The sequence below is a fragment of the Spea bombifrons genome, chromosome 9 (assembly GCF_027358695.1).
Source record: "Spea bombifrons isolate aSpeBom1 chromosome 9, aSpeBom1.2.pri, whole genome shotgun sequence".
Lineage (NCBI taxonomy): Eukaryota > Metazoa > Chordata > Amphibia > Anura > Pelobatidae > Spea > Spea bombifrons.
In genome coordinates this window covers 21,547,818-21,574,492 of record NC_071095.1, presented here as the reverse complement: position 1 = coordinate 21,574,492, position 26,675 = coordinate 21,547,818, and the positions used below count along the sequence as shown (strand labels likewise).

Here is a 26,675-nt window from a genome sequence, read left to right as displayed (position 1 = left end):
GCTTAAGTCCAGCGGCAGGCAGGCATGGGGCTTAACGGAAATTTAATAATCTACCTTGGTGTGGTAGATCATGAAGCACTCATCGATGCAGAGTCCTGGCAAAGAGGGACAGGAAGGGCAGTGGTACCTCGAGTCCTTCCTAATACCCTTTTTGGAACAGACTCTGCATCTTTTCTGAGGCTTCTGTTTGGCACCAGCAGTGGGGATTGTAGAAGGAAAATGCCTGCCGGTAAGACGCAGGACATTCTCATCCTGCACACGAGGGATTGGCTGCTCAAAGAGGATATCCCTCAGGATTTTGAGCTGGAACTCTAGGTAGGTGTAGATCTTCCCAGTGGCACATTTCTTGTACAACACATATGTGTTGTACATGGCAACCTGGATGAGGTAAATGGCCACCTTTTTGTACCGGGTCATGGTCTTACGCAGCACCAGATACGGCTGCAGACACTGGTCAGAAAGATCTACACCCCCCATGTTCTTGTTGTAATCGGTGATGCACTGAGGCTTGAGCCCCTGAGCATCACCTTCCCCACGTACACTGACAGAGGATATACACATCCTTCCTGACTGGTAGTGCCGCGCCTCTGCTTTGGGTACGTAAGAATTTTAGGATAACCCTTGCGGGTTGGCCTAACAGTGCCACATGCCGGGGTCTGCTGTAAAAATAAAAAATTAAACAAATCTGGGCTAGTATAAAAGTTATCCACCCAGCAGGTCCCACACTATCTTCCCACTAGTAGCCACAGATTGTGGGCAGTCAGGGGGATCAAGGTGACTGTCCTTCCCTTCGTAGATTATGAAGGAAACAGTATATCCCGTCCCACTCTCGCAAAGTTTATATAACTTTACACCGTACCTCGAGCGCTTGGACGGGATATACTGTTTGAAGTTCAGTCTACCCTTGAATAGGACCAGTGACTCGTCTATAGCCACATTTTTATCGGGGGTATAAATTTCAGGGAATTTACTTGAAAAATAATTAATAATGGGCCTCAATTTATATAAACGGTCAAATTGAGGGTGCTCTCTAGGGGGGCATTGGGAATCGTCGCTAAAATGTAAAAATTTTAGGAGCCCAAAGTACCTGTTCCGGGGCATTATTTGGGAAAAAGCAGGGGTGGATATTATGGGATCTGTGCTCCAATATGATCGTATAGTGGGCTTTTTCACAATGCCCATCATAAGAGTCAGGGCCCAAAACTTTCTAATTTCATGGGAGTCAGTGGGGTACCAGGTCTGGCTTCTGTCTCCTTGGTCAGCTGCCTGACACCGGGCTGCATAGATGTTTGTTTGAGCTGCTAACAGCTCAAAAAACTCAGGGGCAAACATTAAATTGAAAAATGATTTTGGCTCACTAGCATCAATGTCACATCTGATGCCAGGAGTCCCAGTAAAAGCAGGGATTACTGGGTGTATCATATTTGGGGGCACCCGATTATATTTAGAGTCAGGCTCTCCACGCTTGGCTTTAGCAGATGGAACCTGGCCATCATCTTCTTCCTCTGACTCGTCATTATCTGACGCACAGCTAGATTCATCAGGTATTGGATCAATATCTGATGCAGTCAGAGTGGCATCGGCGTCTGACGCAGTCAGAGTGGCTTCGTCATCAAACTGAGTGAGGAAGTCATAAGCCTCCTCAGCGCAGAAGACACGTTGCGCCATTGTACACGACACCTACCTACCCAATTTCTAAAGACAGGTATTTGGGGGTTTATATATGATGTGGTTTATATATGATGTGGGGACTGCCCCGGATGTGGGGCAGTCCCCCAAGGCTGATGACACACTGGAGGGAATGTATCTGTAATAGTTTACCGGCATTCATGCCGGTAACTGTTACAGCTCCCTCATCGGAGTGATCGGGTAGCCCAGCAGGGTCTAGAAAGACCCTGCAGGGATACCCGATCCTCCCGTGAACTTCCAGGTGACGTCAGTAGTGACGTCACCTGGAAGGTAAGCGCGATCGGGCATTTCTATCTGTAACAGTTTTCCGGCTTCGCGTCGGAAGCTGTTACGGGAGATCGGGCAGCAGAAAGCCAGCGACGCTGGCTTCTGCTGCCAGAGGGGAGTCCAGGCTGTCAAACGACAGCCTGGTCTCCCGTGCAGCGGCAGGGATGTGTCCCTGACGCTACACGAAGGGCTAGACCTACCGCTACCTCCATAGGGGTTTCTTAGTGGGCGTTCTTTGGACGTCCCAGTACATCTATAGGGGATTGAAGGGGTTCATTTATGTTAATGCAGTTCTGTGGATAAATGAGTCTTCTGTACTCAGTTCAAGGTAGTTGTGTCTACTTATTGGGTACACATAGCAGGGTTCCAAGGTGCGCATGCTGACTGGTGCTAGAAGTGATTCCGGGGACAACAGGAGGATACATGTGGGTGATCTCTGGGAGTTACTACAGCTCTCTTGGTGAACTCGCTACAGGGGCTGCCTCACCACTGTGGCTAGCCAAAGCTGACCCACACAACGGGGCTATTGTCCTGAAAAGGACTAAAAAGCGATCATAGCAGACGACACAGCCTCTCAGAAACCTCGGCGGCACCGTAGCAATACAGCGCTCTACCGCCCTGATAAGGGCAGCGCCGAGTCTTACCTCAATAACAAGACAGGACTCGTAGTGAGGTTAAACAGGGACTAAATTTATAGGGGGAACACACGGGCTTATATACAGGTTAAGTGAGAAACAAACCAAAAACCATGTCCACATCTTCCCGCCAAGCACAGACAGTCCAGCGCCACACTTAGGCCCCGCAATGTCCAAATAACTTTACCCTAATTCCCTGGTGATCCCGAGGGGGCAGGATATCCTGTGCGAAAAGCAACACAATCGGTCACAGGAACCCCGAGCGCCAAACGTTCTACAGGCGGCTAACTCCCAAAACCGGCCGTGGTCCATACCTCCACCGCCCGTGGGGTATCTCGATACAATAGTGCTGTGGTCGGGTTGATGGTGTCCGGGCTAAGAGGGGTTAAAGTCCAGGAGCAGGACATAAAGCACATGGACAGGGTAACGCATGAGGGGAGAACTAAAGCATAACAATAATCACAATTATGTTGGGACATACAGAATTCAGACAATAACTACCACAGACGGAAACTATTAACCCCGTATGGTCGCAAACACTACTACACACGGCACCAATGTCACTGGTGTAACCGAGTACAGAACTCCAGCAGAGGTGTAACTAGGAGTGTCAAGCACAGAATCCCTGGAATGGACAAAACTAGGAATATCACTACACATTATCTACATAAAAATAAAGATACCAATAACAGTATCCCAGCAGAGGTGAGACCAGGAGTACCACGTCACACAATCTAGATAAGTGTAACTAAAAGAGCCGAGCACAGAGACACTTAAATCACACCGCGTTACATTTCTCTTAAGCGAGGGATTCGGAACCTGTATTGCTATGGAAGCAGAATTATGAGACAGTAACAAACAACAGCCATAGTACCGTATTTGCTCGATTATAAGACGAGGTTTTTTTCAGAGCAAATGCTCTGAAAAATAACCCTCGTCTTGTAATCGGGGTCATCTTCTAATCAGACCTCAAATGAGGTCTGACTATTAGACTAAGATCCAGATCCCCCGCATCGCTGCAGGGGACCTGGATCCTCCTGTATGGTAACCTCAGCTGCTGCCGGCGTCTATCAGCGAGCGCCGGCGAAAGTGCGTCTGGGTGGGTAGGTAAGTGTAAGTGTCTGTGTGGGTAGGTAAGTGTCTGGGTGGGTAGGGAAGTGTAAGTGTCTCAGTAGGTAGGTAAGTGTCTGGGTGGGTAAGTAAGTGTAAGTGTCTGGGTGGGTAGGTAAGTGTCTGGGTGGGTAGTGTCTGAGTATGTAAGTGTCCCCCTATATGCCACTCTGTCCCATGATATGCCTTTTAACCCCCTATATGCCAGAGTGGCATATAGGGGGTTAAAAGGCATATCATGGGACAGAGTGGCATATAGGAGGGTATAAGGCATGCCTGGGGGCAGATGTGCATAACTGGAGGGCAGGTTGGTAAATAAAAGGAAATTAAAAACAAACAAATAGTTTACATGAATTATTATTTATTTACTAGTAAAACTTTTTTCCTATGGGGTCGTCTTATAATCAGGCTTTTACTTTTTTTCCTACATTAATATTCAGATTTTGGGGGGTCGTCTTATAATCAGGGTCGTCTTATAATCGAGCAAATACGGTAATATTAATCACGAAGACACAAACTATTGAATTTCTGGTTCAGAACCAGGACAGAGAGCTGAATGCGCTCCATGGAGGTAACCGGCCCCTACTCACTGATTGAGGTGACTGGCGCAAAGATCCATCAACCATCTATTGGAGAGCTGAAGATCGGTTTAATGAATAAATATCTATTAAATTACACATCTATTTCACTTAATTAGTATAGGATTTAGTGCTTTTTTCTAAAGTCAAGCTTAGTGCTCTTCTCCTTCACAACAGCAACAATAACAAGTGACATTTCTTGCCTTTTATATTTTAGCGCTCATTGATGATTAAGGCAATATTATAAGCGCAAGGACAATATAAGGACAAGTCCCGGAATAAACCCAAGACACATCCGATATAAGATTACCATCACGCTCTGCATTTCTGCCAACCGGTGAGAGCTTCCCACAAAGCCTCATCGTTGCGTTCAATTAGTATGCCGCTAGATCGCGAAGACAAATGCTAAGTAATGCAGACAGAGCCCCTGGCATTAAAGGCAATAGCAAGCTGTCCCTCGGTTCGGATTTTAAAGTTCATCGCATCTAAGGTGGGAATTAAAACCGCAGATAAGAGCCTGACTGCTTATCTTTCCTCTGTGAGACCGGGACGTGTATTAGGAGGACTCCCCGACACAAACCTGCAGACACCAGAGTCATCATGAATCCAACCGCAGGCAGAGCTGGCTCCGACAAGATGCAGCTGCTAATGGCTGATGTTCAGAGATCACATCTAATTTCTGTAACCATCGCTTGAATCCCTGCCACTTGGCTGTCATGCTACCGTCTTATCTCTTGGCAGACAGCTCCAAACACACCTGGATGTTTGCAACTTTACAGAGATGCCTGTAAAGCTCAGAAAGTCACGCTTCCCAAAGGGCCCACTGTGTGAAGGAATGCGAGAGGTCGGGTAATCAACAAAGGCACGGTCTCAATAGAAGCACAAAATAAATCACATCGTCCATTTCAGAGGATCCAGATACTCGCCGCACAAAACCGGATCCAATTACAGAGCGAGCGTGAAGCCGACGAGTTGGATTACGCCAGCCACGGTATTTCAATCTAATGTCAGCAGAGCCTAACGGCTTTACACATTTACCCAAAACCAAAACAAATATCCAAACAACAACCGATAAATTCAATGAGCTACTCACAAAATATCTGCCATTCGCCTACACTGAAAGCGGTGCTATCATCATATAGTAGCCTGACGTTATCACCCTCTCCTCAACACTGCAACTTAGAGGGAATTAGCAAAGAATATTTATGCTGAAAGCTACCCTTCCCTGCGCAATCAGCATAAATATATTTACTGCATACATACGTACGGATCACGTTGTTATCTGTAACCCCGTGACGCTACTTTATATGGTGTGATGAACTGGAATATGTAGGATTGAGGAAGAAATCCTCCTTTCGGCAGAGGCTGGAGAAACCGGTGTGCGCACGGAATGACAGTTCTCACGTAACACGCACTGAATGAACTAACCTGTTTATTGCAAGGATTCTCTGCTTCCCATTCTCTCTCGTCAGCCAAACGGAACTGGGTGAAGGAATCTCCTACAACGTAAATCAGAAGGCAACATGGTCAGTAACACAGAGGAGGAGGTCATGGCTGCAACAGAATATTCCTTGAGTATTTGCAAAAACAGTAGCTTAGTGGTGCATGGAACACATCCGACGCACAGCGCAGGTGACTCGGGGGCCACGCATTTCTTATTACATTAAGCACAGCCCGTTAATCAGGAAATGACAGGAACTTTCACCGCTTCCCCCAATAGTTCACATTCCTGTAAAGAGAATAACGATAGAGCCGGCGGTTACAGTAAGATGCGGTTACAGTAAGATGTGGTTACAGTAAAATGTGGTCACAAGAGCTTTCACAACCTCACATGTCTGTTCTTCAGGTCTTGAAAGGCTGTGTGACTCAAAATCCAACCGTATGCAAGTTTTCAATAAAGGGCATCACTTATTCAAATATGTGTGATGGAGAGACAGGGTTCATTTGCATATAAGGGCAGACAGATAACTTCAATGAGATGACATCAAAACCAAACCCTCCTTCCCTGTGATTTGTAACAGTGCTGCGAACATTTCTTCCATGTATGTAGGTAGTGCGTACCGTGCATTTTATTGAAAATAACCACAAACTAAACTGTGTTGGCCTAAACACCATAAACCAATAAACAGAAACACACAATAAACCATCACAATAAATACAAATATACATATCAACATCATCCATAATACACTCAAACACAACCAACGCAGGAACTGAATTAACCCCGTCCTTGCCGGACGCTCACTACTGTACGATCCAAACCACAGGTACTCACCTCCCCCCCTCGTCCAAACAAAAATGACAACTAACTTCCGCTGTCAAAACCAATGCTAACCGCCAGCCGTCCATAAGCTCGGTGGGCACGTCCAACAAAAACAACAGAGGTCAGGGGACGATGGAGCCTTCCGTCACACCATCATCCACACTCCATCGCTTACCAAGACCAGACCGGCAAGGACACACAAACCGCCAGCAGTGACAAAAGAAAAGAACGTCAGTACATAACATTTAGGGAAGGAGGGTGGGAAGCAGGTAAGTCTGTTAGCCGTCTCTGAAAAAAGTGACAGTGACCGGGGTCACCCAGAGGGCACCCTTTATCCCCTAGGGTCTCCCGCCCCTACATTTACATACCCCAATCAAAAGACACCCATGCCACAAGCATGCACTCACCCACACACACACACACATACATACATACATGCTCCCTGTCCATTTACCTAGGCTGATTCCCGGGGGCCTGATCCAAACATCTCTATCAAACATACGACTGAAAAATACATGAAAGAGCCGGGTTGCGGCGCACATGGCATTGCATCCTATGTTGTCTCTCGAAAAACTGCTTTATGGCATCTATTGCCAGCTTTACTCCATGTAATAAAGTGTTCCCAATCTCCAGAGGCAATATATTGTAAAAGGCAGGGCCAGCCAAAGACATTGTCCTGCCGTTACAGAGTCCGAGTGTTTGTCGGCTACACCGGGCACAGATCACTGAGCGAGAAACAAATCGCTGATGGCCAGGGGCCTGAAAACATATTATGGGACAAAAACTAGATTTTAAAACAACACAATATCTTGAAAACATATTTTTAATCAGAGACTAGTAATGAAAAATAGCTTTGTCCTCCCTTTGAGGTGACCAGCAATGTCTCCACTCAAACAGTAATCCACGGTAATACCATTTAAAATGCGGACACGCCTGCTTCACGTATCACGGGCGACGGTGAAAATGGTTTCTTTGTACGGCTACTTTCAGAATAAACGGTGAACAAAAGTCCACGTGTGCTCACTAATCCGCTGGAAACGTTTGGATCTGCGCTATATTAAAACTTTTATTAATAACTGTGTGTTTGTGCAGCTGGGATATCAATCTATATTACACCAGGAGCCTGGACTTTGCTTTATTTACAGGAGATAAAAAGATACCGTGATTTATCTCTTCTTATTTGTAGACATTGCAGGCCGCTGCTGTATACTGAATAAGGAAGAATGGCGCTACCGAGGAAATCGCAGACACGTTGGTGCATAAGAGAGAAGACATTCTGAACTTTCACAAATAGATCGGAAACTTTCCTTGGGAGCGGGACAGTTCTCTCCCTCTATCTAACTGGACCAAAATTAAGGGAGACAGAGGTCTCTTTCCTCAGACCCCCCCTGCTTCAGTGCTGCCTGCTATTTTGCCTGGTATGTTAGCACAAGTGTGTGTATGTTAGTGTGTAAGCATGTGTCTTTTGGTATATTACTGCATGTGTGGGTATCATTGTATCTGAGTATGTTTGTGTGTGTGTGTGTGTCAGTGTGGATGAGTATGTTAGTATGTGGGAGTTATATCAGTGTGTGAACATGTGTCTTTTGGTATATTAGCATGTGTATATGTGTATGTCAGTGTGTGAATATGTGTTTGGTTATGCTAGTGTATTTGTATATCTGGGTATTTTATTTAAAGATTGTGCGTCTAGGTATGTTTGTGATTGGGGGGGAGTTAGCGTGTGAACATACAGTATCTCACAAAAGTGAGTACACCCCTCAAATATTTGAAAATATTTTATTATATCTTTTCATGTGAAAACACGAAAGAAATGACACTCTACTACAATGTCAAGTAGGAAGTGTACGGCATGCAAAAGTGGAGACAGAAAGACTCATTGCCAAAGAGAGTAAAACAAACCCCAAAATGTTCTTTAACTATATAAATAGTAAAAAGGTTAAAAATAAAAGCGTTGGCCCCTTAAAAAGTAATGAGGGAGAAGTTATAGACGGGGATCAGGAAAAAGCTAATCTATTAAATATATTCTTCTCTGCTGTATTCACAGAGGAAAATGAAATGCCAGGTAATATCCAGCAGGATGAGATAAATGCCCCAGTACATGTCGCCTGTCTAACCCAGGAAGAAGTGCAGTGCCGCCTAAAAAAAATCAAAATAGACAAATCACCAGGTCCAGATGGCATTCACCCCCGAGTTCTAAGGGAGTTAAGTAATGTAATAGACAGACCCCTATTTCTAATATTCAAGGACTCTATAGTGACAGGGTCTGTTCCCCAGGACTGGCGCATAGCAAATGTTGTGCCAATATTAAAAAGGGGACAAAAAGTGACCTGGGGAATTATAGACCTGTTAGTTTAACTTCTGTTGTATGTAAACTGAGTCTTTCCTAAGAGATGCTATTTTGGAGAATCTCAATGAAAATAAATGTATGACTCCATATCAGCATGGGTTTACAAGGGATCGGTCCTGTCAAACTAACCTGATCAGCTTTTATGAGGAGGTGAGCTCAAGACTGGATCGGGGAGAATCGCTGGATGTCGTATATCTTGATTTTTCCAAAGCGTTTGATACGGTGCCACATAAAAGGCTGGTAATGGTACATACTCTGAGTGGGTGACTGTTACTAGTGGGGTACCACAGGGGTCAGTTTTGGGTCCTATTCTTTTTAATATATTTATTAATGACCTTGTAGAGAGATTGTATAGTAAAGTATCAATCTTTGCAGACGATACTAAGCTCTGTAACCTGGTTAACACAATAGAGGACAGTGCACGATTACAAATGGATCTGCATAGGTTGGAGGCTTGGGCTGGGATGTGGCAGATGAGGTTCAACACAGATAAATGTAAGGTTATGCACATGGGGAAGAAAAATCCAGGCTGGGAATATGTATTAAATGGGAAAACACTGGGGACGACTGACATGGAAAAGGACTTAGGAGTCTTGGTTAACAGTAAATTTACCTGTAGCGACCAGTGTTGGGCAGCTGCTGCTAAGGCAAATAAAATCATGGGGTGCATCAAAAGGGGCATAGATGCCCACGACAAGGAAATAATTCAAGTCACTAGTCAGACCACACATGGAATACTGTGTACAGTACTGGGCACCAGTGTACAAGAAAGATATAGTGGAGCTGGAGAGGGTTCAAAGACGGGCAACCGGAGTAATAAGGGGAATGGAAGGACTACAGTACCCAGAAAGATGATCAGAATTAGGGTTATTTAGTTTGGAAAAAAGACGGCTTAGGGGGGACTTAATAACTATGTATAAATATATAAGGGGGCAGTACAGAGATCACTCCCAGGACCTATTTATACCCAGGACTGTATCTGTAACAAGGGGACATCCTCTACGGCTGGAGGAAAGAAGGTTTCTACACCGGCACAGACGGGGGTTCTTTACAGTAAGAGCGGTGAGACTATGGAACTCTCTGCCAGAGGAAGTGGTAATGGTAAACTCAATAAAAGAGTTTAAAAGGAGCCTGGACGTGTTTCTTGAAAGCAATAATATTACAAATTATGGATATTAGATTAATAGGGACAGAACGTTGATCCAGGGATTTATTCTGATTGCCATATTTGGAGTCGGGAAGGAATTTTCCCCCTGGTATGGGGCAATTGGCATCTGCTTCATAAGGGTTTTTTGCCTTCCTCTGGATCAACACAGTAGGGACACAATATGTATATAGGTTGAACTTGATGGACTTTGGTCTTTTTTCAACCTTATGAACTATGTTACTATGATCCAAAAGAAGGCAAAAAAACCCTAATTAAGCTAATTCGAATTCTGCCATCAGGGGAAAAAAATTCCTTCTTGACTCCAAGAGGCAATCGGATTTCTCCTTGGATCAAGAATATTAATGTTACTCTATTTATAGCCCTGTATGTCATGCCTTTCTAAGAAAATATCCAGACCCCTTTTGAAGGCATCTAATGTATTTGATAACGCCACCTCCCTTGGCAGTGAATGCCACACCTTTATTGCCCTCACTGTAAAGAATCCCTTCCTTTGTCGTCTATGAAATCTCTGCTCTTCCAGTCTCGGAGGGTGACCTCTTGTTCTTTGTACATTTCTGTTAATGAACAGGTCACTGAAGAGTTTGTTATATTGGCCCTGCGTATATATATATATATATTTATATATATATATATTTATATAATGTTATCATATCCCCTCTGAGACGCCGTTTTTCCAGTGTATATAATTTTAACTTTTTTAGTCTCTCTTCATAACTAGTATCTCCCAATCCCCTTATTAATTTCGTAGCCCTCCTTTGCACTTTTTCTAATTCCATAATGTCCTTTTTAAGGACCGGTGCCCAGAATTGTACCGCATATTCAAGGTGAGGTAACATAGTAACATAGTAACATAGTAACATAGTTCATAAGGTTGAAAAAAGACCAAAGTCCATCAAGTTCAACCTATATACATATTGTGTCCCTACCGTGTTGATCCAGAGGAAGGCAAAAAACCCTTATGAAGCAGATGCCAATTGCCCCATACCAGGGGGAAAATTCCTTCCCGACTCCAAATATGGCAATCAGAATAAATCCCTGGATCAACGTTCTGTCCCTATTAATTTACTATCCATAACTTGTGATATTATTGCTTTCAAGAAACACGTCCAGGCTCCTTTTAAACTCTTTTATTGAGTTTACCATTACCACTTCCTCTGGCAGAGAGTTCCATAGTCTCACCGCTCTTACTGTAAAGAACCCCCGTCTGTGCTGGTGTAGAAACCTTCTTTCCTCCAGCCGTAGAGGATGTCCCCTTGTTATAGATACAGTCCTGGGTATAAATAGGTCCTGGGAGTGATCTCTGTACTGCCCCCTTATATATTTATACATAGTTATTAAGTCCCCCCTAAGCCGTCTTTTCTCCAAACTAAATAACCCTAATTCTGATAATCTTTCTGGGTACTGCAGTCCTTCCATTCCCCTTATTACTCTGGTTGCCCGTCTTTGAACCCTCTCCAGCTCCACTATATCTTTCTTGTACACTGGTGCCCAGTACTGTACACAGTATTCCATGTGTGGTCTGACTAGTGACTTGTACAATGGTAGAATTATTTCCTTGTCATGGGCATCCATGCCCCTTTTGATGCACCCCATGATTTTATTTGCCTTAGCAGCAGCTGCCCGACACTGGTCGCTACAGGTAAATTTACTGTTAACCAAGACTCCTAAGTCCTTTTCCATGTCAGTCGTCCCCAGTGTTTTCCCATTTAATACATATTCCCAGCCTGGATTTTTCTTCCCCATGTGCATAACCTTACATTTATCCGTGTTGAACCTCATCTGCCACATCCCAGCCCAAGCCTCCAACCTATGCAGATCCATTTGTAATCGTGCACTGTCCTCTATTGTGTTAACCACGCTACAGAGCTTAGTATCGTCTGCAAAGATTGATACTTTACTATACAATCCCTCTACAAGGTCATTAATAAATATATTAAAAAGAATAGGACCCAAAACTGACCCCTGTGGTACCCCACTAGTAACAGTCACCCACTCAGAGTATGTACCATTAATAACCACCCTCTGTTTCCTATCACTGAGCCAGTTACTTACCCACATACACACATTCTCCCCCAGCCCAAGCATTCTCATTTTATGTACCAGCCTTTTATGTGGCACCGTATCGAATGCTTTGGAAAAATCAAGATATACGACATCCAGCGATTCTCCCCGATCCAGTCTTGAGCTCACCTCCTCATAAAAGCTGATCAGGTTAGTTTGACAGGACCGATCCCTTGTAAACCCATGCTGATATGGAGTCATACATTTATTTTCATTGAGATACTCCAAAATAGCATCTCTTAGGAAACCCTCAAACAGTTTACATACAACAGAAGTTAAACTAACAGGCCTATAATTCCCCGGGTCACTTTTTGTCCCCTTTTTGAATATTGGCACAACATTTGCAATGCGCCAGTCCTGGGGAACAGACCCGGTCACTATAGAGTCCTTGAATATTAGAAATAGGGGTCTGTCTATTACATTACTTAACTCCCTTAGAACGCGGGGGTGAATGCCATCTGGACCTGGTGATTTGTCTATTTTGATTTTTTTTAGGCGGCACTGCACTTCTTCCTGGGTTAGACAGGCGACATGTACTGGGGCATTTATCTCATCCTGCTGTATATTACCTGGCATTTCATTTTCCTCTGTGAATACAGCAGAGAAGAATATATTTAATAGATTCGCTTTTTCCTGATCCCCGTCTATAACGTCTCCCTCATTACTTTTTAAGGGGCCGACGCTTTCATTTTTAACCTTTTTACTATTTATATAGTTAAAGAACATTTTGGGGTTTGTTTTACTCTCTTTGGCAATGAGTCTTTCTGTCGCCACTTTTGCTGCTTTTATCTGATTTTTACATATTTTATTTTTTTCCCGATAGCTTCTTAGTGCTTCCTCACTGCCTTCCTGTTTAGTAGCTTAAATGCCTTTTTTTTGCCATTTATTGCCACCTTTACATTTTTATTTATCCACATTGGTTTTCTCTTGCTCCTGACACTTTTATTCCCATACGGTATGTACTTTTCACAGTGAGAATTTAAGATATTTTGAAAAATCTCCCATTTAGTATCTGTGCTTTTGTTTTTGAGGACATTTTCCCAATTTACAGTGTTAAGGGCTTCTCTTAGTTGATCAAACTTTGCCTTCCTAAAGTTCATAGTTCTTGTGGGTCCTCTAAGAGTTCCCTTATTGAACGACAAGTTATAATGTATTATATTGTGATCACTATTTCCTAGGTGCCCTCTGACCTGCACATTAGTTACTCTGTCAGGTCTGTTGGTTAATATTAAGTCCAGTAGAGCGCCCCCTCTGGTTGGGTCCTGTACCATTTGGGACAGATAATTATCTTTACTTATAGTCAGAAAGCGGTTTCCTTTATGAGATTCACAGGTCTCGGTTTCCCAGTTTATGTCGGGATAGTTAAAGTCCCCCATAATAACCACCTCATTGTGATTTGCTGCCTTGTTTATTTGCTTTAATAATTGATCTTCTGCTGCTTCAATTATATTTGGTGGCTTATAGCAAACCCCGATCAGTATTTTATTATTTTTCTTTCCATATATTTCTACCCATAATGACTCCACATCATCATTTCCCTCACATATATTCTCCCGCAGTGTGGCCTTTAGGCTGGACTTTACATAAAGGCAAACTCCTCCCCCTTTTCGTTTTTTTCGATCCTTCCTGAATAGACTATAACCCTGTATATTAACCGCCCAGTCATAGCTATCATCCAACCATGTCTCTGTTATACCCACTATGTTACCAATGACCCGTAAAGAGACAAGATGATATCCTCCTCCCTTGAATCAATACCTCTTTTTATGCATGCCAAAACCTTATTGGCCCCCGCAGCTGCTTGCTGGCATTGCGCACTGTTCTCAAGTCTGTTGTCAACCGTTATTCCTAAATCCTTCTCATTGGTAGTTTCCCCCAAGGATATTCCATTTAAAGAATAGGTTGCATTTTTATTATTTTTACCATAATGCATAACTTTGCATTTCTTTATATTGAACCTCATCTGCCACTTGCACGCCCAGTCCCCAACTCTGTCTAGATCCTCCTGCAATGAAGAAACATCAAGATTAGTCTGAATTACCCGGCCTAATTTTGTGTCATCAGCAAAAACTGTGACATGGCTCTCAATGCAGCTTGGGAGATCATTTATAAATAAATTAAAAAGAAGAGGACCGAGGACAGACCCCTGAGGCACTCCACTTTATACCTTCGCACAGGCTGAGAAACATCCATTCGCAACAACCCTCTGCATTCTATCTTTTAGCCAATTTCTGATCCACATACACACATTTGCCCCTAAGCCTATTTCTGTTAATTTATAGAGTAGCCTTTTATGCGGAACCGTATCAAACGCCTTGGCAAAGTCCAGATAAATCACATCTACAGCCAACCCCAGGTCTATATTTTTACTAACTTCTTCATAAAATGCTAATAGGTTGGTTGGACAAGACCGGTCTTTCACAAATCCATGCTGACTTCTACTAATTGGATTATGGATCAAGATATGATCTTGAATGCATACCTTTAGCAACCCTTCAAATAACTCCCCCACTACCGATGTTAAGCTTACTGGCCGGTAATTGCCCGGTTGAGATTTTGATCCCTTTTTAAATATGGGCACAACATCTGCCTTGCACCAATCTTATGGAACTATGCCCGAGCTGAAAGAATCCCTAAAGATTAGCAATAGTAGCTGGGCCAGAATTAGGCTTAGTTCCTTCAGTACCCTTGGGTGTATACCAATCCGGTCCAGGGGCCTTGTCTACCTTAACAGTATTTAATTGCTTGAGCACTTTTTCTTGTGTCAGCCAATCCCATGTTTGTTGCAACGGTTCCTTAAAATTAGCCAACAGGGGCTCCGTCATTGGTTCTTCCTTGGTATAAACAGAAGAAAAAAAAGCATTTAAGATGTCGGCTTTCTCTCTGTCCTCACTAACCAAATTTCCAGTTTCAGATAATAACGTACCAACATTCTCTACCTTTAACTTTTTTCTTTTTTTCTCAATTCTCCGTTTATTGAAAGTTAAACAAAACAGTGCACAACGTCACAGCAATGTAAGGCACAGTGGAAATAGGTACAAGGCACAACTATAAGAACAGCAGCAGTCTGTACAAATGTAATCCCAGGAGACAGGTACAGCGGAGCTCCCGAGGACACAGGATCACAATGGTCGGACTGAAACACGTAAAAGACGTGTCAAATACATAGTGCAGCGCGTCATAAGTATGGAGCAACCAAGAACGAAGACCACAGTAAAAATAGTACCCAAAGAGAACGGAGAACTACAGAATAGGCATAGACCAGGCCGTAACAGAGCACAGCTCTTCCAGGACTTCCAGGATCTAGGAAGGGTGGTGAGCGCAGCACTAATCAAATGAAATTTAATAGAACCCTTATAAGCATGGTACGGGACCATGTTGTAATGTAACAATATAGAAGCCGGGGTAGCCGAGAACGAAGGGTCAGACACCTCCCGAATAACCGCAGCCACCTTGTTCCAAAAGGGCTTAATAGTAGGGCATTCCCACCAGATGTGGAAAAGGGAGCCAGGATGGGAGTTACACCGCCAGCAAGTCGGAGAGACTTGGGGCAAGAATCTATGCAAATCAAGAGGAACTTTATACCAACGGGTAACAATTTTGAAGAGGGTTTCCTGCACTCTGCTGGACACAGTCCCCTTATGCACAATCATGAGCATCCGCTCCCACTCCTCTAGAGAGAGGGACTGTAACGGGTTCACCAAGAGAGCTGTAGTAACTCCCAGAGATCACCCACATGTATCCTCCTGTTGTCCCCGGAATCACTTCCAGCACCAGTCAGCATGCGCACCTTGGAACCCTGCTATGTGTAGGCAATAAGTAGACACACAACTACCTTGAACTGAGTACAGCAGGAATGAACAGTTTATTGTTGTAAAACATAGACTGATATAGCCACAGAACTTCATTAACATAAATTAACATTGATAAACAGGTAGACAATCCAACCTTTAATCCCCTTTAGCTACAGAATATCCCCCTGGTAGCCATCCTGTTAATGGGATTAGTTTAACAATGGAGTTCCTGCCTGTTTGGCAGCCAGGCTGGAGCCATCTCTGAGTACCTTGGGCCCCTGTATGACAGCTCATTCTGTCACATATCTCCCCTTTTAAAAAGAAGACTGAACTGGGGCCAGACCCAAACCTGCATCCAGTTCAGTCGGGGAGCACAGCTCCGTCGCTCCTAGAGTTGTGGATGCAGGGGGCTGGCAAAGGGCACCTGTCCCACTAACCAGTCCTGGGGTGCACTTAGAGACTGGGGAGTTTGGGTCCCAGACGAGGACAACAGTCCCACTCGCCAGGGCAGGGAGACAGGGTCCATAATCTGCGGGTAGCAGGCTTGCTTTCAGTCCTCTCCAGGGGCCCCAGTGATGGACAGTTCCGTCACACACTCCATCACATATCTCCTTTTTCTGGGGGAGACTGACGTCTGATAAGACCCCACACGGCTTGACTCCAAAGTCAGTCTGTATATCCGGACCACCACTGCCAGCCACAAATTGGTACTCCCCAAAACAATTTAACAAAAGACCAGTACTCACCCAGCCGCACTCTGCTTCTCCCAAATAGTGTAACTGCTGCTGGGGAGAAGGGCCAAATGTGCCTTCTCCCTGGAGTCCTCTCAGCCGCTGGGGAGAAAAAAGAGCGGCTGGGGTCCCTTCCATATGGGATTCTGGGCTGACTGCTCGGCACCTCTGGGGACTGCAGGTGGCGACCGTAGTCCAATCCACCTGCATGGTACAAATGTTTGTATGATCCTCGGCGAGGGGAGGAAAGCCACATGCATCCCCTCCTGTGTACTCCATCTGCTAGGGAGAGATGTCGATCTGCCTCTCTCCCATTGCCAACACTTCAGCTGGGGATACAGGATCCATAGAAATCACTGCCTCTGGGCAACATTGGGGGGGGGGGGGAAGCCAATGGAGCTGGGGTCACAGAGGGGAGAGGGCAGAGGCCAGCGGCACTCTGCCCCGAGGGCAACACTTCAGCTGCATTTGTAAAATCCAGTGGCACCATTAACTCTGTGGCTGCCTGACCGGACCCTCCTTGGTTACTGCGGTCAGGCTTGGGAACAAGTGGAAGGGGTGGGCAGAGGCCAGCAGCGCTCTGCCTCGAAGCCAGCAGTTCAGCTGGAGGATCTGGCTGGGACATGCAGGGGGGGTCTTGGTCAGTTTCTGGGCCATATTGCGGGGAATAGGGCAAAGTGTCTGGGGTGAGGGAAGGGAGTGAGCAGAGGCCATTTGCGCTCTGCTCGGATGTTTGTGCTTCTGGTGGGGGCAGAACACTCACAGGATCCACTGGAGCACAGTGCTGAGCACGGTCAAAGAGTTCTCGGTAGGCCTGCTCCAGGAACCATTCTTGGTAAACCAAATAATCAAAATCAGCCCACAAGTCGGGCAGGTAACAGGGCACATCTGCGAGAATCCCTTCCCTGAACTCCCGGATCTCCTCGCACCGATATTTCGATGGGCTCCCAAATTCTTGGTCCTCTTGTAGGCTTTCCATTATCAATCCCGGGCCGCCAAAGTCATCGCCCTCTGGCATGTAGTCATCCTTCAGCTCTGGACACCACTGCACGGCCTGCCAATACAGGGCCTGGTATCCACAATCCACAGTCATTTCAAGCGGAAGCAACTTCTCCAACTCAGCCACCAAGTTCTCTTGAGGCTGCTCTCCCAGGTACTGCATTCGCCAATCTAGTTGTAGCACGTACCATTCCTTGGAGGATGGAAGGACTATTCCCCGGACACCCTGGTCCACTCAGAGAGCCTCCATCCAGGCATTTATGTAACTTGCGACTCTGCTGTGCACCAACACGTCCTGTAGTGCTGGAACCATCTTTGGCTTGCTGCTGGTATACCCGCTGGTACTCCGCTGGGACGTTTGCAAGGAGGTTCCCACCGCTGCCACCAATGTAACGGGTTCACCAAGAGAGCTGTAGTAACTCCCAGAGATCACCCACATGTATCCTCCTGTTGTCCCCGGAATCACTTCCAGCACCAGTCAGCATGCGCACCTTGGAACCCTGCTATGTGTACCCAACAAGTAGACACACAACTACCTTGAACTGAGTACAGCAGGAATGAACAGTTTATTGTTGTAAAACATAGACTGATATAGCCACAGAACTTCATTAACATAAATTAACATTGATAAACAGGTAGACAACCCAACCTTTAATCCCCTTTAGCTACTGAATATCCCACTAATGGGATTAGTTTAACAATGGAGTTCCTGCCTGTTTGGCAGCCAGGCTGGAGCCATCTCTGAGTACCTTGGGCCCCTGTATGACAGCTCATTCTGTCACAGGGACAATCCCAGATCACCCTCCCAGAGGCTGAAATAATAGGGCTTAGTAATGACCGCCGGCGCAAGCAGGAGGGCGTATATAGCAGAAAGCAAATCCGGAGGCTCTAGTGGCTCAAGACACAATTGCTCAAAGGCAGTAGGAGGGCGGGTACCGCCCGCTAAGGCCCCGGTGGAGGAGAGAGAAAGTGCTGTAGTTGGTGGTAGAGGAAAAGAGTCAGAAAAGAGTTAGTCGTGGTCCCCGTCAGCTCCGCCAAGGGTTTAAGAGCAGGGCCACACATCACGTGGCACACTCGGAGAACGGAGACGTCAGCGGGCGTAAATGGCACCAAGCGGGTGGCAACACGTCCCGGGGCGAAGTCGGGATTACCCGAAACTGGGAGCATGGGAGAAGGGACCGACGTAAGACCCCCCGCCCGCACCACATGGCCAAGGGCCTTCAAGGTGGGGCCAATCAGGGGATGAGGAGCATGCGCGACACAACGCTGTGGGTTGGGGATCCAAGGGAGAACAGCAATCGGGCAGGATAAAGCGGCGGGCCTCCAAAGACACCCAGAGGCGACTCGCACCAACAGACCACTCGACCACGCGACGGAGATGAGCCGCCCGTCAGTAAAGTTCCAAATTGGGGAGACCCATCCCACCCAGCGTCTTAGGTCTCGTCAAGTAAGAGAAAGAAAGGCGAGGCGGTTTGCCCTTCCATATGTAGCGGAGAAAGGCACCATGGCATTTACGGAAATAGGAACGGGGAAGAAAGATTGGTAGCGTTTGGAAAAAATACAAAAAGCGTGGGAGAACATTCATCTTCAAAACACTAACCCTCCCAAACCAGGACACATGAGCGAAAGCCCACCTGTGGAGGTCAGCAAGGAGGGTGTCTAGGAGGGGATCAAAGTTGAGGGCCTTAATCTTAGACAAATCCGCGGGGATAAGGACCCCCAAGTATTTAATAAAGTCTTCCTTCCAACGAAAGGGCATAGTGGTGCGGATATGGTGGGAAAGTTCCGGGGTCAAGCGGAACCCCATCACCTCGGACCGATAGCAGCGCAGGGAGGGAACGACCCGGATCAGTCAGCGTCACCAGGACATCATCAGCAAACAAGGAGATCACATGGGAGCGACCAGCGACTGCCACACCTGAGATGTCCGGGTGAGCACAGACCGCCTCCGCAAGGGGCTCAACCACCAGGAGGAAGAGGAGGGGGGAGAGAGGGCACCCCTGCCGCGTGCCGTTAGCGAGAGCGATCCGATCAGACTGAATGCCATTAACGGTAACCCTGGCAACCGGTGAGGAGTACAAGGCTCGCACACACGTGAGGAATCTAGAGCCCAGGCCAATACCCTCCAGGACCCGGAATAAAAAGGGCCAGGAGACCCGACCAAACGCCTTTTCAGCGTCCATCGAGGCCAGTACGAATGGGGTGCCAGAGTGGTGGGCGTGTGCCAACAAGTCAATAACCTTAATCGTATTGTCCCGCGCCTCCCTCCCCGGCACAAACCCCACCTGATCCGGGTGAATCAGGCCAGGCAAAAGAGGCCGGAGACGATTGGCACCTTTAACTTTTTTCCATTCACATACTTGAAAAATTTCTTGTGTTTTACTTTCCTTGGCAATACGTTTCTCATTTTCTAGTTTAGCCATTTTAATCTCCTTTTTGCAGGCTTTGTTGGCATCTTTGTATAAATCATATATTACAGCAATCAAAAAATAAAAAACACAAATTAAAGAATGCAAAGAATGCAAAGACATAATTAATAAATCCCGAAAAAATTCTACCTGCCCCACCAGGGGTTAATATATCAACAAAAGAAACACAGGGCAAAAAAGCATGAAAATAAACATAATACTCCATGCTTACCCTACCCAGTGGTGCTTACTTGCTCCGTTTTTCTTCTGCTGCTATATTAACCCCTGGTGGGGAAGGTAGAAGTGAAGGGAAGTAGGGAGGATGCAAACATCGCGCACTAAAATCCAAATCCCCTGCGGCGCTGCACGGGACCTGGATCCACTCCGGCGGCCATGACGGAAGCCGCACCGGAAAGTCACATGACGCCGGGTTCAGTAATAGAAGCCCCAGCGGAAGTGGAGGGGAGAAGCGGAAGTGGAGGGGAGGGGAGAAGCTGAGGATGTCTGCGCGTTTTGCACAGACCCTCACCGGGTGGCAGAGAGGATCCAGGTCTCCTGCAGCTTTGCGGGGGGTCTGGATTCTACTGTTATAATCCGATCTCTAGTTGAGATCGGATAATAGAAGGACGGGCATTTGCTCTGAAAAACATAATTTTAGAAATCGATAAAAATCGATTCAACTAATCGATTATGAAAATCGTTGACAACGATTTTCATAATCGATTATTATCAATTTTATCGATTCGTTGTTTCAGCCCTACACTAGTACAATGGATGACGGGACAAACCTGGACAGAACACAACATTCCGGATAAAGTTTCTCCCATCGCATACCTCGCAGCCCCCTCCATCAAACATGCACTTTCTCCTGCGGAAAACCCAGATTCCTTCCATACACCCTGGCGTCGGCCCGGAGCACTGCCAATGAATATAAGAATGTTCCAAAATCCATACAAGTCGTAGAGCAGGGCTTGACAAATTTGTTGTGAATCTAGGCGCCAGGTAAAAAAGTTAGGAGCCAGGATTTTTTTTTAAACTAACAGTTGGTCAGGAGTGATCCGATCATCATCAGCCCACTTACTAAACTCACAGCGTTTGACCTGGAAGCACCCTGGACTTTCAGGTCAGTGCTGTTTGTTTTTGTTTTTTAAATACATTTTTTTCACTCTTTCGATGCTGATGTTCCATTGGAGCACAGCATTGACAGATATTTAGTCCCCACAAGCTTGTGGGGACAAATGTTAACCCCTGCAATGCCACGAATGTGTCATACACAATTGGGGCATTGAAGGGGTTAACGCTGCACTGTCACTCTCATGGAGTGATCAGGCAGCAGGGGGGTGTTGGGGCTGGTCTCCACACTCATGGCGAGACCAAAGAACCCTCTCACCCTGTCCCTGAAGCTGCCTCTGGCAGCTGGGACTCAATTGCTGGTCTATAGACCAGCCATTGCAGAGGGGAGTCTCTTTGATGACTGCTGTAGGCTTCCATACCTACAGGAGTCATCAAAGGGCTTGTGGGGGCTCGTTTTTGCTGTTGCTGGTCTGCCTGGGCTTCCAGGCAGACCACCAGCAGCAAAGCCCCCAAAACGGGAATTAACCCCTAAATGCCGCGATCGCGGCATTGAAGGGGTTAACGCTGCGCTGTCGCTCCCATGGAGCGATCAGGCAGCTGGGGGGTGTTGGGTGAGGTCCCCACACTTGTGTGGGGACCCAATCAACACACAAACCCCTTCCCTGAGGCTGCCTGTGGCAGCTGAAAACACGAGTGCTGCTTTTCCAGCAACCGCGTTTTCAGCCTACAGGCTCACTCCGTGGGAGTGATCTCAGGCTCGGGGGCGGGCTCTGAGTGGCTGTGCTGTATGCCCAGACTTCTGGGCAGACAGCAACAGCGCCCTCATGTGGTGACTCAGCCTCTTACATCCACAATTTTTTCTGGATGTAAGAGGCTGACAAAACCTAGGCGCCAGGACAAAATTCTCTGTCGCCATGGCGACCTGGCGCCTGGGATTTGTCGAGCCCTGTCGTAGAGGGCCACCTTAAACAGAATACAATTACAACAGATGAGGACGGGCAAAGATCTTAAAGCGGCCTGATGACCACTTACCAATCCTCTTAATCCGCTTGGATGATAAACCACACCTAAACGCTTCCGTTGCAGCACCAATACGGAAGGAGCGCGTTGAAAAATGCTTAGCCTCTAACCCACACCAAACCAAACATTTGCAAAAAACACTGGAAAACTGGTATCTCGTAAGCAGAAGGCCATGCAAGTGAACCAACAGTGAACCCACCTATTTTGGCCTAACCTCCAAATACTCAGCGAGGAGCTTGACTAGACACCATAGTCCACTAATACTCCTGACACTCAACCGAATACCTCGGGACCTCTGGTCAGTCTTAGATCGTCTAATCCATATGTGCAATACATCCCGCTTAATTTGAACGTCACAGTCCATAAGACCTCCTGGGCTAGCAGTGCTAGACGCATCCACTTCTCCTATTCTAAGCGCACCAAAAAAGGGCCAATGAAAAAGCTACCCCAAACAACAAACTTTCATAACTGGAGAAACACACTATACCCACTTGGACCAGAACCTTGTTAAGCAATTCCGGACGAAGCTTGTCAACACTCTTACTTCTTTTCCAGCCCTTAACAAGTCTGCGAACAACAAAATCTGATGTCACATCCTGACACACTAGTGTCCTAAAAAGGAAAGAAATCGCAGCTAAAATACACCAGTACCTTCATATCCGGGAATATGAACACACCAATTGTTCTGATAAAGACGCCCAAAGTAACCCTAGGAGTCTTGCAAAGCGAGGCTCCGCAAAAATGAGGGGCAAGGTAGACCTGTTGAATTCGCCTCAGGGGCCGCCCCTCTGAAGCAGTCGAGCTATGACTTTTTGAACACCCAGGACATGTATTGCCTTAATCCAAATATTATATTGTAAGCAACAAAGAATCAAGTGGCGCAATAGAGATAAAACCGGACTACAACCAGAGGTTGATCGGTTACAATATACTACACTCACGTTGTCAGTCCTGAACGCCACTCGACGATTGGACAACTCATTAGCGCTGCAACAACTAATCGATAAAATCAATAATAATCAATAATGAAATTCGTTGCCAACAAATTTTAATATCGATTAGTCGAATCAATGTTTAGGCTTTATAAAATGAGGGTTTTTTTAGTATGACTCACAGCAGGAGTTACTACTTACAGTCCCTCCACTGAGGATTGGCCCCGCCCATTTCCGTATAGCATCCATATGGCTGAGAAACTCATCTAACTGTGAGTATAAAATTAATATTTGGCCTGGTGAAAGTTAGGGGGTGGGGGTTAATTTAGGGGCAGTTATGGTTGATGGGGCATTTAGAATTAATTTTGAGGCAGATATGGTTGATGGGGCATTTAGGATTAATTTAATGCTGAGGACTGAGGGTTAATTTAATTAACTTAATAACGTTAATTTAAGGTGCAGTTAGAGGTAAAGGTGGGCAAACTAAGGGGAAAGAGTGACACCTCTGGGGCTATAAGGCAAATCAAGGGACACAGTGGCATATAAGGTATAAGGCATATGTGGGGAAGGCAGAGTGGCAAGCCTGGGCTCAAATATGCATAAGTGGGGGAGGCAGGTTAGGAAATGCTTTTTTATCAAGGTTTTTTATTCTGCTGTTTGTTTTTAACATCCTGTTTGTTTATTAAATTATTTTAAATAAATGAAAAATTGACATTTATATTTTTTAATCCGGTTAATCAAAAAAATAATCAGCCAACTAATCGATTATGAAAATAATCGTTAGTTCCAGCCCTACAACTCATGACCCCAAAATTCCACCGCTACCACTATCGGAAAGAGTTTCAAAAAGGCTACGTTCTTACAAATACCCAACTGTAACCATTCCTGGGGCCATTTTTGCGTGCACCACTGACCTTTCAAATAGGCACCCATGTCTACGGTTCCAGACGCATCCCTAAACAACTCCAGCTCCTGATTATAGCATTCTTCCCGTTGCCAGCAAGTTTGCCCATTGTACCGCTCTAAAAAATTAGTCCAGACCCGGGGATCCTCCCAAATACCTCACATAACCCAAATACAATGCCTGGGAGCCCTGACACCAACTGCGATAGGCGCCTAAAAAAAGCTCTACCCATCGGCATTGCCTTACATGCAAACGTCAAATGCCCTAACAAACATTGAATCGGCTTCAACTGAGCTTTGTTTGACCTGCCTATCGAATGTAACCAAAACCTAAGTGTCTCAATTTTGGCTACAGGGAGAAAAACCATCAATTTCGACATCTAATACGGAGATTACCGTCTGAGGACCTTCTGTCTTGTCTGGGCTACAGCTTTCATTGTATCTAACAGTAACTGACAAGTACCTGAACCTGACAGACCTACATACAAAAAATCATCAATGATGGGCAAGCCGCTCGACGGGACACAACCCATTCGACAATGGTAGCAAGAACCTCAAAATAATAACAAGAAATTGAACATCCCATTGGTAAACACATGTCTTAATAGAATTCCCCTTTAAAATGAATAGCCAACAAATCCAAACAGTTAGGGTGTATAGGCAATAGTCGAAAAGCTGACTCAATATCCGCTTTTGCTAGAAGACATGAGCTACCCCCTCTGCCCTAACCAACTGCAGAGCTCTATCAAAAGGCGTATAGTGGACTCTTACATACGCTTTATCGATCATCTGTAACGGGTTCACCAAGAGAGCTGTAATAATTCCCAGAGATCACCCACATGTATCCTCCTCTTGTTCCCGGAATCACTTCCAGCACCAGCCAGCACACGCACCTTGGAACCCTGCTATGTGTACCCAATAAGTAGACACACAACTACCTTCAATTGAGTACAGCAGGAATCAACAGTTTATTGTAGTAAAACATAGACTCATATAGCCAGAGAACTGCATTAACATAAATTAACAGATACATGTATTCAACCCAACCTTTAATCCCCACTCAGTAATCCTATTGATGGGATTAATTAAACAATGGAGTTCGGGTCCCAGACGAGGACAACAGTCCCACTCGCCAGGGCAGGGAGACAGGGTCCATAATCTGTAGGTAGCAGGCTTGCTTTCAGTCCTCTCCAGGGGCCCCAGTGTTGAACAGTTCCATCACACACTCCATCACATATCTCCTTTTTCTGGGGGAGACTGACGTCTGATAAGACCCCACACTGTTTGACTCTGAAGTCACCACTGCCAGCCACAAATTGGTACTCCCCAAAACAATTTAACAAAAGAGCAGTACTCACCCGCCTGCCCTCTGCCTCTCCCGAAAAATATAACTGCCGCTGGAGAGAATTGACAATTGCACCTTCTCTCTGGAGTCTTCTCAGCCGCTGGGGAGATGACAGGGTGGCGGGGGCCCCTTCAATCCAGGGTTGGGGATCCGAGCCAGCTGCCCAGCAATTCTGGGGACCACAGGTGGCAACCACAGTCTCATCCACCTATATGGGATACGTGTCCCGCAGTGCTGGCTTTGTACCATCCTCTAGTGGAGGGACGTCTGATGAGGGAGGGCAGAGGCCAGCTGCACGCTGACCAGGAGAAAGCTCTTCTATAGGGTTTGCGGGCACCTCCAGTGCTGGTAGAGAGGTGCTGTCCTGCCTCTCTCCTGTTGCCAGTAATTCGGCTGGAGTGGTCTGAGCGGGCACTGCGGGAGCGTCATGGTCAGACTCGGGAACAAGGGGGAGGGGTTGACAGAGAACAGCAGCACTCTGCCCTGTTGCCAGCGCTTCTGCTGGGGAGTGTGGATCTGGGTCAACTGCCCAGCATTCCGGGGACCCAGGTCTGTAGACCACAGTCCCATCCACTACCACAGTCTCTGGGGCTTCCTGACTGGACCCTACAAGGTTGCTGTGGTCAGGCTCCGGAAACAGGGAAAGGAGCAGGCAGATGCCAGCGGCACTCTGGCCCGATGGCAGCTCTTCTGCTGGGGGGGTGCTTGTGGAGACTGCAGTGTCATCTACTACACCCAGAAAACTTTCTTCCTTTCTCTGGGAAAGGAAGTCAATTGCAAGCCCTCCTGGACCAACATCCTCATATGTAAAATCAATTAAATCCACAATCTCTGGATCCGGTTGTGGTGTACAGTCACATAGTTCCGCTATCGGATCTGGGATAGCTGTCCATTAACCCTGTGACTCAGGGGCAGAGACCGCAGTCCCATCCACCCCCCCTAGGTCAACATCCTCAGGTGACCACTCAGTAAAATCAATGAAATCCATGGTCACTGGGGCATACTGTTGCACATGGTCAAACAACTCTTGATATGCCTGTTCCAGTTCCCATTCTTGTGTGACCAAATAATCCAGGTCAGCCCACAGCTCAGGCACGTATGGGATATCCTCCGCCCTTCGCTCCTGGACGTCTTCCTCCCGACACTCTGATGCACTACCGAAGTCGGGATCCTTTTCTATAAATTCCAATAATAATCGCGGGCCGCCGAAGCCATAGCCCTCTGTGGGACCTTTATCCTCCAGCCCCAGGCACAGCTGTGCTGCGTACCACCGCAGAGCCCGATATCCATCGTCCAACCTCAGCTCTGTCTGGACCAGCACCTCCAGCTCAGCCACCCATTCCTCTTT

General features: G+C 46.2%; 1 protein-coding gene across 1 annotated transcript in view; it reads right to left on the bottom strand.

Moving 5' to 3' along the window:
- The window catches only part of AVEN (apoptosis and caspase activation inhibitor), a 174,837-nt gene that overhangs the window by 25,442 nt on the left and 122,720 nt on the right, over positions 1 to 26,675 (bottom strand). Inside the window, exon 3 of the mRNA XM_053474621.1 lies at positions 5,708 to 5,778. Within this exon, the coding sequence (XP_053330596.1) occupies positions 5,708 to 5,778 (71 nt within the window). The remainder of the gene's footprint in view (positions 1 to 5,707; positions 5,779 to 26,675) is intronic.